At 36.7% G+C, this 14,931-nt stretch overlaps 1 protein-coding gene across 8 annotated transcripts in view; it reads right to left on the minus strand.

The window, feature by feature from the left end:
* Positions 1–14,931, minus strand: part of COL24A1 (collagen type XXIV alpha 1 chain) — a 348,320-nt gene that overhangs the window by 9,033 nt on the left and 324,356 nt on the right. For all 8 annotated transcript variants that reach the window (XM_046645896.1, XM_046645897.1, XM_046645900.1 and 5 more), the window contains 2 exons: positions 6,741–6,806; positions 5,931–6,099 (listed from right to left, as the gene is read on the minus strand). In XM_046645896.1, the coding sequence (XP_046501852.1) occupies positions 5,931–6,099; positions 6,741–6,806 (235 nt within the window). The remainder of the gene's footprint in view (positions 1–5,930; positions 6,100–6,740; positions 6,807–14,931) is intronic.

The raw sequence follows: 14,931 nt of genomic DNA on the forward strand, positions 1-14,931 counted from the left end.
CCCAGTGGCACAGTGGTTAAGTTTGCACCTTCCGCTTTTTGGGGGCCTGGGGTTCGCTGGTTCAGATCCCAGGTGCAGACGTAGCACCGCTTGGCAAAAAGCCATGCTGTGGTAGGCGTCCCACATAGAAAGTGGAAGAAGATGGGCACGGATGTCAGCAAAAAGAGGAGGATTGGCAGTAGTTAGCTCAGGGCTAATCTTCCTCAAAAAAAAAGAGCAAAAACTGAAGTCCCTACAGCTGGTGTAAGTCTGCCAATCTGTGCCTTCACTGAGTGCCCAAGAGAAGCAAATGGGGCCTAAAGTTAGCCTACAAGAAATACTCAGGCTGAAACAGTATAGAGCTAGCGTCTTAATTCCAGAATAACAGGCTTAGAATATTGATATAACATCTTATTTCAAATGCAAAGGGCAGAAATATTTAAATGAGGTAGCCCTGCTTTCTTGCATTAAAAAGGCAAGACAACCAAAAGGTATTTGTCAATGTCATTTTCCACAATAGGTAGAAATCCTCTGCCGGTCCACCCTTACCCTCGAGCAGATTCCTCTAGCTCATCCTGGGCTTCCTCTGGTTCATCATTTTAGACTTCCAACACATCCTTGACTGTTCTCCCCTCTACTGTTCTACAAATCCTTCAGAATGAGCACTTGCTGAATTGATAGTGCCAATAGTGGGGGACTGTCCTCTTCCGAGGTGGTTTTCAAGCTTTAGTGGCATTAGAGCCATCTGTTAAAGCAGACAGCTGGACCCCACCCTGAGAGCTGCTGGTTCCTTAGTTTAGGGCAGGGCTTGAGGATCTGCATTTCAACAAAATTTAATTCTTGTCCAGGGACAACATTTGGAGAAGCACTGGTTTATTGAGATATGGAAGAAATGGGATGAAAGAGATACTACCCTCTCTCTTTTTTCCATTTCCTCAGAATTTTGAACATTTTGTAAAGTTTGTAGAAATTAGAGCTGGAGTTTTCACAAGGATCTGATGCAGGCTTCCATTTTTTTTTTTTTTTTAGGAAGATCGGCCCTGAGCTAACTACTGCCAATCCTCCTCTTTTTGCTGAGGAAGACTGGCCCTGAGCTAACATCCATGCCCATCTTCCTCTACTTTCTACGTGGGACGCCTACCACAGTATGGCATGCCAAGCGGTGCCATGTCTGCACCCGGGATCCGAACCCGTGAACCCTGGGCCGCTGAAGCAGAACATGGGAACTTAGCTGCTGCACCACCTGGCCGGCCCTCTATTCTTATCTAATGGGGTAAACACATATCTTCATTCACCATTTCTTCTCTTCCAAGAAAGAGTTTCCTACTACTAAGCGAGGTAACAAATACTTTATAGAAAGTTTTTCATCAAGCAAACTCTCATTGTTGTATGGGGTGGAATGCTTTGAATTCAGGCATTATGTTGTACAGTGGTGAGCTGGTAGATGTTTCATAATTTTTTCAGGATGTGCTGAGCTATAAATAAAGCACTGTACCATAATATATCTTTTGTAGGCATAAATGTTCTAACTTAAAACTGGCTCTCCCCTGAGGGCACTGCTTCCCTTGCTGCCCTTTCAAGTTCTGCCTCAGCCTCTATAGCACTGTGTCCTGGGCGGGAAGGTATCTTTCTTGCCCCTCGTTGCCACCAGCAGACCATTTACCCACTTTTTCCCTAAAACAACTCCATGGTAAAATTACTGTCATCCCACTATGTCCTCCATTATCTCTCCTCGTTGCGATCATCAACTTTCTTTCTTTGAAGATTTTGCTTTGGCTGGCTATGACTTTCAGAAAATCTATTTATGACCTAATTCTTGGTGATTTTAAATCCACATGGATGATACTTCCAACACCATGGCCTCTCAGTTCCTTGAACTCTTTTCCACCAATGTTCTTGTACCCTTTCCATGCTCCCCTCCACCCTATTTACTTCAACCATTAACTTCCAAGGTCCTACCCAAGCCTTTGTTATTATCTACAACTGGAATTCCTCCATAATTTCACCTCCTTTCTCTTTATAGCTCATTCCCTTAAGTGTCCTGACTCTAATAATTCTTCACTTCCACTAGGACTACCCATTGATAGTTTTTCATTGTCCCTCTTAATCATATGGTCACTTTCCTTCCTATCCAGCTTAAAACCCACAGTTCTATACTTTAATCATTTCCTTAGAGACTTTCTTAACATTCCAGCCCTGCCTCACTTCATTGTACTTGTCTTATAAAAGCCCAACCTACACAAGTCCAATTTTGTGCCTAATCTGTGCCTGTTCCTGTACAGTTGAACGTGGCTGGAGAAAAACACAACTATGCTGATGGGCCTCACTTTGAATTCAAATGTTTGTAAGGCTACCAGACAATAATACTACGTTTCCCTAATTCATTCCCTCTGTTGCTTTCCCAGTTACCAATTTGAAACCTTTCCCTCTCCCTTCAAATTTATTATACCTATTGCTTCATCCTTATTCTTGACTGATAACCTTTCAATTTCACTGACAGCCAAAGCAATCTGAAGAAAATTTATGTAAGCTCCCACAACTACGTCTACCCCGCTAGCTGTACTTGCACGCAGAAGGTCTGCCTTCCCTCTTATTATTGTGAATAAACTGTGTTCCTATATAAGGCTTATCTTGCCTACAGTACTTTCAGTTTCCAATTCTTCCTCTCATTTTTTCTTTGAGTCTACTTCTGTTGTCTGCTGTTTCTGACAGTTCTCATTCATGGTGTTTTGTCAGCTTGTAGGTCTGATTATTATTGATTGTGTGCTGGGCACTATATTTGAGAAATTATTTGTGGAGATAATTTGAGCCCTAGGATGATATCTTTTATGGAAGATTTTTGTTTCTCTCTGCAGGTAGGGGTACTGGCAGTCTGGAACCCTTTTAGCCCATGTTCAAAGTTTGAGATTTTCTGAGCTATCTAGATGACGTGAACTGGGCTACAATCTATATGAACATCTCTTCTCTTCCGGTTTATCTTCACTCTTAGAGTGGAGCCCTTTGAAAGCCTAAGTTCCCACCTTTGGTGGGCCACAGATTCCAACTTTTGACCCGTAGCCCCACAAAGCCACCAAAAGCACTAGTCACGCATCGCTTAACGAGGGGGGTACATTCTAAGACATGCATCGTTAGGCAGTTTCATCATTGTGTGAACATCATAGGGTGTACTTACACAAACCTAGATAGTATAGCCTACTACACGCCTAAGGCTACGTGGCACTAATCTGATGAGAACATCATCGCATATGCAGGTCCATCGTTGAGGTGAAAGGTTGTTATGTGGCACAGGACTGTACTCAGCTTCAGAACGTACCCAGGGCAAAAGGAGCTCTATGTGTTGTGTTCCTCTCTCTGCCGTCTTCTTCCAAATACTGGCTTGAAAGTTCCTCACTACTTTGTTAGCAATTTGCTAATTTTAATCTAAATTTTTTTTTTTTTAAATTTAGCCAGGCAATTTGAATTACCTGCTTCATTACTGGGAGTGGAAACTCTGGCTCCTCCAATTTCTCTTAAAATCTGAGAAGGTTTTAACCACTGCTATTTCTCTAAACTGTTCTTGTGAAGGTCATTAAAGATCTTTACATTGCTAAATCCAGTAAGTAGTCTTTCTCAATCCTCACCTTACTTGACGTTGACCCAGTTGATCCTTTCCTCCTCAGGCAAACATTTTCTTCATTCCACATTCATCTAGCTTTCCTCCTATCTCAGGGATAGCTTCTTACTTTTCTTTGCTAGTTCCCCTCCTCTCCCTGATCTCTAAACATTGGAGAGCCCTAAGGCACAGTTTTTAGATCTCTTCTTTACCTACTATTTAGGTAGTCTCAAGCAGTCTCAGGGCATTAGATGATATTTATATGCAAACAAGTTCATAATTTTTACCCTCAGCCAGGATCTCTCTCTTGAATAGCCGACTACCTACTTGACATTCTTACTTGAATGCCTAACAGACTTCTCAAACCAATCATCTTCCAAACTGAACTCCTGATCTTTTTTCCAAACTTGCTTCTCCATCTCTATTAACAGCAACCCCAACTTTCTAGCCTCTTACTCAAAAACCTTAGAGTCATCCTTTATTATTCTGTTTTTCTCATAACTCAAATCCAAATTATTAACAGAAACTGCTGGCTCTACCTTAAATCATATCCAAAGATTTAACCATTTCTTATCACTTCCCTGCTACCAACTCTAGTCCAATCCATCATCATCTCTCACCTGGAATATTTCAACAGCCTTCTCAGTGGCTTCTTCTACCCTTGTGTTCATTATATTTACAATACATCATCCAGAGTAATATTTTAAAAGTTTAAGTCAAATCATGTCATTTCTTTGCTCAAAAACTTCCAAAGGCTTCACATCTTACTCAGAGTAAAAACTAGAGTCTTTTGAGTAGTCTCTAAGATCCTATACAATCTGGCTTCTTGATATCTTTCTGACTTCACTTCCTACCATTCTCTCCCTCATGCACTCTCTGCCAGTCACACTGGCCTTCTTGCTAAGCCTACAACATGCTAAGCACACTCTCAGGACCCAAGTTCTTTACATTTTATTTTCTGCCTGGAAAGCTTTTTCCCTAGATTTCCTGTAGGTTTTTCCCTTAGCTCCTTCTGATATTGCTCAAATGTTACTTTGGCAGAGATGCCTTAGTAACTACTCTATTTAAAACTTCACCCCCAACTCCACTTTCTATCCTATCCCCCTTTCCTGTTGTTTTATGTTTCTCTATAACACTTACTGTCTCCTAGTGATGAAAATATTTTTGGGCATAAAGACCTTTCTGATACCTTGCAATCCACACCACTTAGCTATTTCTCCTACAAGGAAGGCAGACCTTGAATTAGATTTCAGTGATTTGTCTATCTTACCATGTCTTTGTTCCTTTCACTTCTACAGAATTGCATTTTTATGCCCTCAAATATGGGGGAAAAACATCAAACTTAGAATTACTATAGGCAGCTATAACTATAAACGTTATTTTAGTTTTTCTGGTAATCTAGGGTAGGAAGTATCTATAGATGTTAAGCATTTTATTAATATAAATAAAATAAATATTTTTATTGCACTTCTAGAATGGAAGCAGATGTTTTTGGACAAGAATATATGGGTTTGTGTGATGTGTGTATGTATATATAAAATTAAAATCAATAAAATATGGACTACCATTCACCCTACAGACTGACATACATAGCTTTTTTTTCAAATCAGCATATGTGTCATTGTGTTGAGACTAGAGTTTTTAGCAAAAAACGATTACTAATATTGACCGCATAGTGACCTGAGACCCAACAGAACTTAAAATTAAATGACATTGTAGCAGATAGGGTTTCCCATACTTATCATCAGATAATAATGACTACTCCACTTGCCGTAAAACTTTTCCTTGATGGTTCCACTCTAAATTCATTTTTGCACCTTTGGTTAATGGTTTTTGGGGTATCAGTGTAGGGATAAGAAACTTCCAAGAATAACAAACCACTCCATCTTCATAGTCACTGATTCTGAAATGAGGCATTTAAATTCCATTTTGTATAAACCTATAAATTTAGGAGGTGTGGTGAAGGGACTCTTTGATATCTTTCTTCATGATGCCAACTTTGGCGGTCCTGACGGATGCTCCTGTCTGTCAACTCAAGGTCAACCCTTCCTATTTTAATTTTTCACATAAATGTGATACATTCCAAGCACAAAATATAAGCAAGTGATACAGTTAGGAGTGGGTGGATCAGTAAGGCTGTGTACTAGACCTTTGTAATGTGAATCCTTGGGAAAGGATGCTGTGATATCAAAAGCATGTCTCCCTCTAAGAGTACTTGGTTCTTGATGACTTTAAAATGCCTTCTGCCAGGGTTTTATCGAAATGACTAAGATTTGGAATGAATACACTGCAAATCTCAAACACACTGAAATGATGAAATGAAACTAGACATCACAGTTTGAGGAAACCAAGAACTTACCATCTGATACTTTGTGTTCACAGTTAAGCAAATCTTTGCAGATTCGTGCTGGGTTATCTCGTGTGCCAAGAGGATTCTTGATGCTGTGCAGTAAATTGCTAAGGTACTTCAGGGTTTTGAATATCTCTGCACTGTAGTCAATTAAAGTCACTTCAGTATTCTGGTAGCTCTGCCAAGTCATCACAAGAATCATATTAGCAGAAAAGCATGGAGTTGCCATCACCAGTGTGTAACCCTAATGATTAACACGGATCCAGGCAGAAGGAAAATGTATTCCTATTGTGTGCAATGAGTTGGGAGTAGGATGTAGAGAACAGTTTATATTTAAATATAAGCATATGTGTATGTTTTATAAATCTTGATCCTAAATAGATTAAATTTATGCTCAAAAGTCTAGTTTTCAAGCTGACATAAAACTTAACATTTACTATGACTACTATACAATGTTTTAAAAAAATTATACGTTGAAAACTTAGAATTTATTTAAGAAAAATGATTAGTGATGACAAATCCCATTTTAAGAAATGATTAACTTCATTTAACTATTTTTTTCTATAGTATCTAATTCCTTCTTTTAAAAAATCCTTAAACAATATTACATTTGTGTTTCAAATGTTTTCCTCAAAAAACATCCTATGCATATATTTCTGTTTATTAACATCGCTTACTTTGTTCTTAAAAATGGTTTTATTATTTTCAATCTGTTTTAAATACAATCTTTGAGATAAAGTCACATTTTGGACTCTGAAAAATATTTCTGTTTAATTTGTATATTGAGAGTGCCAACGTAAATAATGTCAGATATATTACCTCCATCTGTAGGGCAGTATGTGACTCGAGCAAGGCTTGAATAGTAGCGTTGATATCCATTTGTTTCTGTGTAAAACAAAACCATTTGAGATTAGCAATAAGATCAACACTGAGTGCTCTAAGTAAAGGCTATAAATTCTGAAAGTACTGCTGTAAAAGTATACTAGACTTATTATCTGAAAGGGGTTTGTAATTCTCATGGTTAGACAGATGGTGCGAATACTGCCTGGCTATCTGAAAGGACAATACGCTGCCTTCACCCAACTCTCAAAGTCTCCTAATTAAAACACAGTCAAAGTCTAGAGCCCTAAAATGAAAAACTATTTGTCTATGCTCCATGAAAACACACACAAAAGTTACTGAAATGGAATAAGAATGAAATATGATCCTCTCAGGTAATAAATTATAAAGTGAAGAATAAATAACTTTAGTAATTTTTAACAGTTACATTCTTGGAAGGAAAATAGAATAAAATACTACTGTCCTGAGGTAGTCACCCATTAGTTTAATCTGATACTTCTGCGGTCTTAAAAACAATTTCTGAAGTTGGAAAATGTACCATTAGTCCCAAAAGAAATAATAGAGCATGAGTCCAATCTCCTCCTGCATTTAATAAAAGATATTTTTAGAGAAAGGCTCAGCATAACCATTAGTGAAAGCCTTTTTATATTTTATTTTTTAAAAAGCTTGGAAACTAAGAAACATGAATTGGGAGAAAGTTCTGTGAAATAGCATCTGTGTAAGCAAATCAAGCAATCTAATTTCATTCTGAGGGATTGTACTGCTAAGATATCTTTTTACTTGGAGGTCCATACAATAGAAACTGTTTTCAACAGACCTTTCACAATTCATGATTGGTATTTAAAAAAACTGTTTAAAATGATGGGACAATCAATACAATGCACTCTTCCTTGCCTTGACATGTGGTTTTCATATTGGAAAATAATTGACTCATTCTGCATATATATACTGCCAAACACTGTGATACATACTGAGTATAAAATGGTAGGCAAAAAAGAAACTTGCTTTTGTCCAGCTGAAGTTTAGAGGAAGAGAAAGGCTTTAATCAAATCATCTCAACACTATATAATTACAAGTTGTGATATGTGCTATGAAAGAAAAGTGCATGAGAGAAATTAGGGACTCAATCAAATCTGGAGGATATAAGAGGTTTGGAGGGGACAGATCAGGGAAGGCTTTTCTGAGGCAGTGACATTTGAGCTGAGATCTGAAGCGTAAATAAGAACTGTTAAGAGAAGGGGTGAGAGAGCTTTCCAGGCAGAGGTAATATCTTGCAAAAAGGCCATGAGATAGAGAAGCATGGCCTACTCAAGAAGCAGAAAGGGTCAGCCTAAAAAGTTCTGTGCAGATTAAATAATTCTGACCATCATATCTGCGTGAATGGGCAGATTCTGGACATGGGTCACACAAAAATATTGGCACTAAATATGGGCAACTGAATTAAGTACTAAACAAGAGCCACCTTTGTACTTTCCATTTGGTTTATGATTAGGGCTTTGATCTTAGAAAACCTAGCACAGAAGTTCTCAAACTCTTTAGACTTTGGACATTTTGTATTTTTAAATATCATTTAGGGCCTTATAGAACCTTTATTTATGTAAGTTATAACTTTTGAAACATCATAGTAGAAATTAAAACACAAATTTAAAAACTGTGTTAATTGCCTTAAATCAACAAACCCATTATATGTTAACATAAACAAAATATTTTTCAAGAAAAATAGCTGTATTTTCCAAAATAAAAAATTACTGAGAAGAGTAGCACTTTTTTACACTTTTGTACATATCTGTAGTGTCTGGATTAATAGAAGAAGCTAAATTCTCATATTTGCTCCTGTATTCGATATTATGTTATTTTAGTTGAAATAAATGAAGAAAATCTGGCATTACAGAGAAAAGTAGTTGGAAAAAGGATTATTTTAGTAGTCTTTTCAGATAAGCGTAGATATTATTTTTTGATACTATACCAAAACTTGACAAATGGTAGTTTCTTAAGGGTTAGTTGAAATGTGAAATCTGAAACCATATCTATGAACTTTTTGTACTCTTTTATACTAAAATCTATTGGTCTATCTTAAACTGTGAAAGAATCTTTACCTATGCATGATTTTGTTAACATCATACATTGGTCTTTTGGAAAATACTGGTTCATGGAATTACGCAGATCTTCCAAATACTGACACATTTCATTACGTACTATCAAAAAACTATATTCGTTAACATCATCACCAATGTCATCAGAAAAACATAAGTAATAGGAAGCTATTGAACTCATAATGGTAGATACAAGTTTCCTCCATTCTCATTTTTGCTTGAAAGTTTGAAATTTATCATTTGCATCAAATTCTGTCAGTAATTGTCCTTGAAATGACAGGCTCACTTCATTCATGTTCAAGAAAAATCGGCCAAATACTCATGTCTGAATAACACAGTTAGTCTGTGAAGTAAAAATGGTGTTCCAAGAAAAAAACAGCTAGTTCAGTCTGTAACTGAAACAATTGCACAAGTCCTTTTATTTGAGACAACAACTTTACTTCAGTATGCAGCAGAAGTGCTTTATATGTTCTTCCATTTCATCACACAGGATTTTAAAAAAGATGTGTACTCAAGATTAGAGATTTAAGAGACAGCAAAAATGGCAAAGTAATGACCTTCCAGATTCTCTCTTCTATAAAAGCAATGAGATAACTGGAAAAAATGTCAGAATGAAGTTTTCCAGGATTATGGAAATTATCAAAATGCTTAGAGAAATCTGGGGAGCATTTATTTAAGAAAAATAGCTGAATCTCAGTAAGGGCAGTGAGCTTTGTGGAGCTTTATCTGCCCTATTCCCATTTCTCTCTTTCCAGCTCTGTGGTAGCCTTAAAAACCAATAGTCTGTAATAACAGTAAAAACAAGAAGCCTAGAAGCTCTGGGGGGGAGTAGAATGGGATTGGAGTTGCTTCCAAGTCTCATTTCCATTATTTGACCTGTCTAGTAGTTCCCTGGAAGACACCATTTACAAGGCTATCTTTATTTCATCTGACTCAGAGCTTGTCCAATGCCAAAAACCTCTTCCCCAGAAGCATTTTCCAAAAACATTTAGAGGGAATTGTTTAACTTTGTGGCTACCTGAAGTAGTGGAAAACCGTTGTGGAAAACAATAGGCTAAAAACAAAGCTTACGAGGAAAAACTAGGGGATGAAATGTCCACAGAGACCTTGAGAAGCTCTGACATATTCCTTGGGATCTAGAAGTCCACGTGCATGCATAGGGCTGTGGGCACACTAAGAAAATATGTGAGAAGGCCCTAAGCTCTCCCTTCTAGCTGACTTTCAGTCTCTGTGAAATCAGGAAGTTAAGGCTAAGGTCTGGTTGTCAATAGCCTGGCTGAGTATTGAAGGGATGCTCCAACATACACAGAGACACTTGGCAAAAACCAGGAGATTTATTGGTTCTGGCATTTAAGGAAATCTCTCTCCAATCATTAGCTGACCACTAAGCTAACTGTGTAGAGACTTAACTGGTCACATGTGTCAAAGAATACAGACTTCATATAATTTAGAAAAGTCCCTAAACAAACAAACAACAACAACAAATAGCAACAACAATAAACTGAGGGTGGGAAGAATTTGATTTCCAGAGATACCACATTATGTTATTTAAAATGTCCAGTTTTCAACAAAAAATTACAAGAAATGCAAAGAAACATTAAAGAATGGCCCACATACAAGTAAAAAGGCAATCAGTCAATAGAAACTGTCACTGAGGAAGCCCAGATGTTGTACTTAGTAGTCAAAGACTTTAATTAGCTATTTTAGATAGATTAAAAGAACTACAGGAAACCATGTCTACAAAACTAAAGGAAAGTATGGAAAGGATGTCTTACCAAATAAAGAATATCAATAAAGAGGTAGAAATTATATAAAAGAATCGAATAGAAATTCTGTAGTTGAAAGTTACAATAAATGAAATGAAAATTTACTAGAGAGGCTCAATGGTAGATTTCAGTAGACAGAAGAAAGATTCAGTGAACTTGAAGACAGGTTTATTGAGATTATCTAGTCAGAGGAGTATAAAGAAGAAAGAATGAAAAAAATGAACAAAGACTCAGAAACCTATGGGATACCAACAAGCATACTAATATATGCATAATGTTTGAATCTCAGAAGGGGGGGAGACAGAAAAAGGGGAAGAAGAATAAATATTTCAAGAAATAATGCCTGTAAGATATTGATGAAAGAATTTAATAAGATACAAATAAATGAAAAGATATTCCATGCTCATGGATTGGAAGAATTACTATTGTTAAAATGTCCACACTGCCCAAAGTGATCTACAAATTCAATGCAATCCCTATCAAAATTCCAAAGGCATTTTTCACAGAAATAGAACAAACAATCCAAAAATTTGTATGGAACCACAAAAGAGTCCAAATAGCCAAAGCAATCTTGAGAAAGAAGAACAAAGCTGGAAGCATCATGCTCCCTGATTTCAAACTATTTTACAAAGCTACAGTAATCAAAAAAGTATGGTATTGGCATAAAAACAGATATACAGATAAATGGAACAGAATAGAGAAGCCCAGAAATAAACCCATGCACATATGGTTAATTAATTTAAAACAAAGGAGCCAAAAACATAAAATGGAGAAAGGACAGTTTCTTCAATAAATGGTGTTAGAAAAACTGGACAGTCACATGTAAAAGAAGAAAACTGGATAATGGCTATTATCAAAAAGACAAGAGATAAGAAGTGTTACCAAGGATGTGGCGAAAAGGGAACCTTTGTGCACTGTTGGTGGGAATGCAAATCGGTGCTGCCACTATGGAAAACAGCATGGAGGTTCATCAAACAATTAAAAATAGAGCTACCATATGATCCAGCAATTCCACTCCTGAGTATTTAGCTGAAAAAAACAAAAACACTAACTTGAAAAGATATATGTACCCCTCCACATTCACTGCAGCATTATTTACAAAAGCCAAGATATGGAAACAACCTAAGTGTCCATCAATGAATGAATGGATAAAGGAGATACGGTACATATACACAATGGGAGATTACCCATAAAAAAGAATGAAATATTGCCACTGCAACAACATGGATGGAACTTGAGGGCATTATGCTAAATGAAATAAGTCAGATAGAGAAAGACAAGTACCATATGATGTCACTTATATGTGGAAGATGAAAATAACAAAAAAACCCCAAACTCACAGAGACAGAGATTAGCGGTTGCCAAAGGGAGGGGCATGGGGGGCTAGTGAAATGGACAGAAAGGCTCAAAAGGTACAAACTTCCAGTTATAAAATAAATAAGTTCATGGGGACGTAATATACAATATGGTGGCTATAGTTAATAATACTGAATCATATATTTGAAAGTTGAGAGAGTAAATCTTAAAAGTTCTCATCACAAGAAAAAAATTTTGTAACTATGTATGGTGACAGATGTTAACTAGATGTATTGTGGTGATCATTTGCGATATACACAAATATTGAATCACTATGTTGTACACCTGAAACTAATATGTTATATGTCAATTATATCTCAATTAAAAAAAATGGCTGAAAATGTCCCAAGTTTGATGGAAAACATTAATCTACACATCCATGAAACTCAGTGAAGTCCCTTAGATACATCGTAATTAAGCTGTTGAAAGCTAAAGAAAAAGAGAGAATTTTGAAAGCAGAAAGAGAGAAGAGGAAATATCATTCCCAAGAGATCTTCAATGAGAATAACAGCTGATTTTTCAAAGGCAAGAAGGTAGTGGGATGATGTAATCAGAGTGCTGAAAGAAGACTGTCAACCAAGAATTCTATATCCAATAAAAGTATCCTTCAAAAATGAAGGAAAAAGGAAGACATTTCCAGATAAACAAAAACAAAGAATTCATTACTAGCAAACCTTCTCTAGAAAAATAATAAATGGAGTCCTTCAAGCCAAAATTACAGGATATTATGTGGAAACTGGAATCCACATGAAGAAATAGAGAGCACTAGTAAAGGTGACTATACAGGTAAACATAAAAGAGACTATAGATCCCAAATAGCCAAAACAATCTTGAAAAAGAAGAGGAAAGTTAGAGGCCTCCCCCTTAAATTTCAAAACTTAGTATAAAGCTATAGTAATCAAAATAGGATGGTACTGTCATAGACATATAGACCCGTGGAACAGAATAGAGTTCAGAAGTAAATATTCACATATATGTTCAAGTGATTTTTGACAAGGGCATCGAGATCACTGAATGGGGAAAAAACAGTTTTTTCAACAAATAGTGCTGGGAAAATTTGATATCCACATGCAAAAGAATGAAGTTAGACCCCTACCTTACATCATATATAAAAATTAACTGAAAATGGATTAAAGACTCAAACCTAAGAGCTAACACTATAAAACTCTTAGAAGAAAACATAGGGGAAAAGCTTCATGACATTGGATTTGGCAATGATTTTCTTTTTCTTTTTTTGGTGAGGAAGATTGGCCCTGAGCTAAAATTTGTTGTCAATCTTCCTCTTTTTTTTTTCCTCCCCAAAGCCCCCCAGTACATAGTTGTATACCCTAGTTGTAGGTTGTTCTAGTTCTTCTTTGTGGGATGCCACCTCAGCATGGCTTGATGAGTGGTGCTAGGTGCATGCCCAGGATCCAAACTGGCAAACCCCAGGCCACTGAAGCAGAGTGTGTGAACCTAACCACTCGGCCACAGCTCCTGGCAATGATTTCTTGGGTATGACACTAAATGCAAGGCAACAAAAGAAAAAACAGATAAATTGGACTACATCAAAATTAAAAGCTTCTGTGCAAAGGACACTATCAACAGAATAAAAAGGTAACACGTGGAATGGAAGAAAATATTTGCAAATCATATTTCTGATAAGGGATTAATATCCAGAATATATAAAGAACTCTTACAACTGAACAAAAATAACAACAAAAAACAAGCCACCCAATTAAAAAATGGGCAAAAGACTTGCAAAGACACTTTTTCAAAGAATATATATAAGCCAATAAGCACATGAAAAGATGCCCAACATCACTAATCATCAGGGAAATGCAAATCAAAACAATGTTAGATACCACCTCACATCCATTATTATTAACAAAAAACCAGAATATAACAGTGTTGATTAGGATGTGGAGAAGTTGGAACATTGTGCAGTGCTGGTGGGAATGTGAAATGGTGCAGTTGCCGTGGAAAACAGTATAGCAGTTCCTCCAGAAATTAAACATAGAATTACTATATGATCCAGCAATTCCACTTCTGGGTGTATACTAAAATGAACTGAAAGCAGGGACTCAAACAGATCCTAGTACACTGATGTTCACAGCAGCATTATCCACATTAACCAAAAGATAGAAGCAACCCAAGTGTCCACCCGAATAAATAAAATGTGGTGCATACATATACAATGGAATATAATACAGCCTTAAAAAGGAAAAAAATTCTGACACATGCTACAACATGGATGAACCTTGAAGACATTATGCTGAGTGAAATAAGCTGGTCAAAAAAGGACAAATATGTATGACTCCACTTATATGAGGTACTTAGAGTAGTCAAATTAAGAGAGATAGAAAGTAGAATGGTGGCTGCCAGGAGCTGGGGAAAGGGAGGGATGGGGGAATTGCTGTTTAATGGGTACAGAGTTTCAGTTTGGGAAGATGACAAAAGTTCTGGGGATGAGTGGCGGTGACAGCTGCACAACAATGTGAATGTACTTAAGGCCACTGAACTGTACACATAAAAATGGTTAAACCAGTAAATTTTATGTTATTTATATCTTACTACAATTAGAAATAATAAATAAATGTGCTCATTATCCCTTATCTCTAACCATCCTATTTCCAGGAATTGGTCCTACAGATGTTCTGTAAAATGATATGTATATGGACAGGACATTTGTGCTGTTTGTACTAGCAAAAGATTGAAAACAAATGCCCATCAACAAAGGACTGGATGAATTAATTGCAGGATATTCTTAAGTGAAATGACCATGTTTTATGCTCTGTGAGTGTGTGGCAGTGAAGAATACAATGACTTTTAGTAGATTAGTAGTGTAGAGTTTGGTACCTGATTCATGCTAAGATACCAGCAATTTTAACATCCATCAGTCTAAACGTCAACTCAATGAAAAGGCAATGTTTTTTCAACAGGCATTAGAAAGAAAAGAAATGTCATAACACTTGG

The sequence above is a fragment of the Equus quagga genome, chromosome 18 (genome assembly GCF_021613505.1).
Source record: "Equus quagga isolate Etosha38 chromosome 18, UCLA_HA_Equagga_1.0, whole genome shotgun sequence".
Lineage (NCBI taxonomy): Eukaryota > Metazoa > Chordata > Mammalia > Perissodactyla > Equidae > Equus > Equus quagga.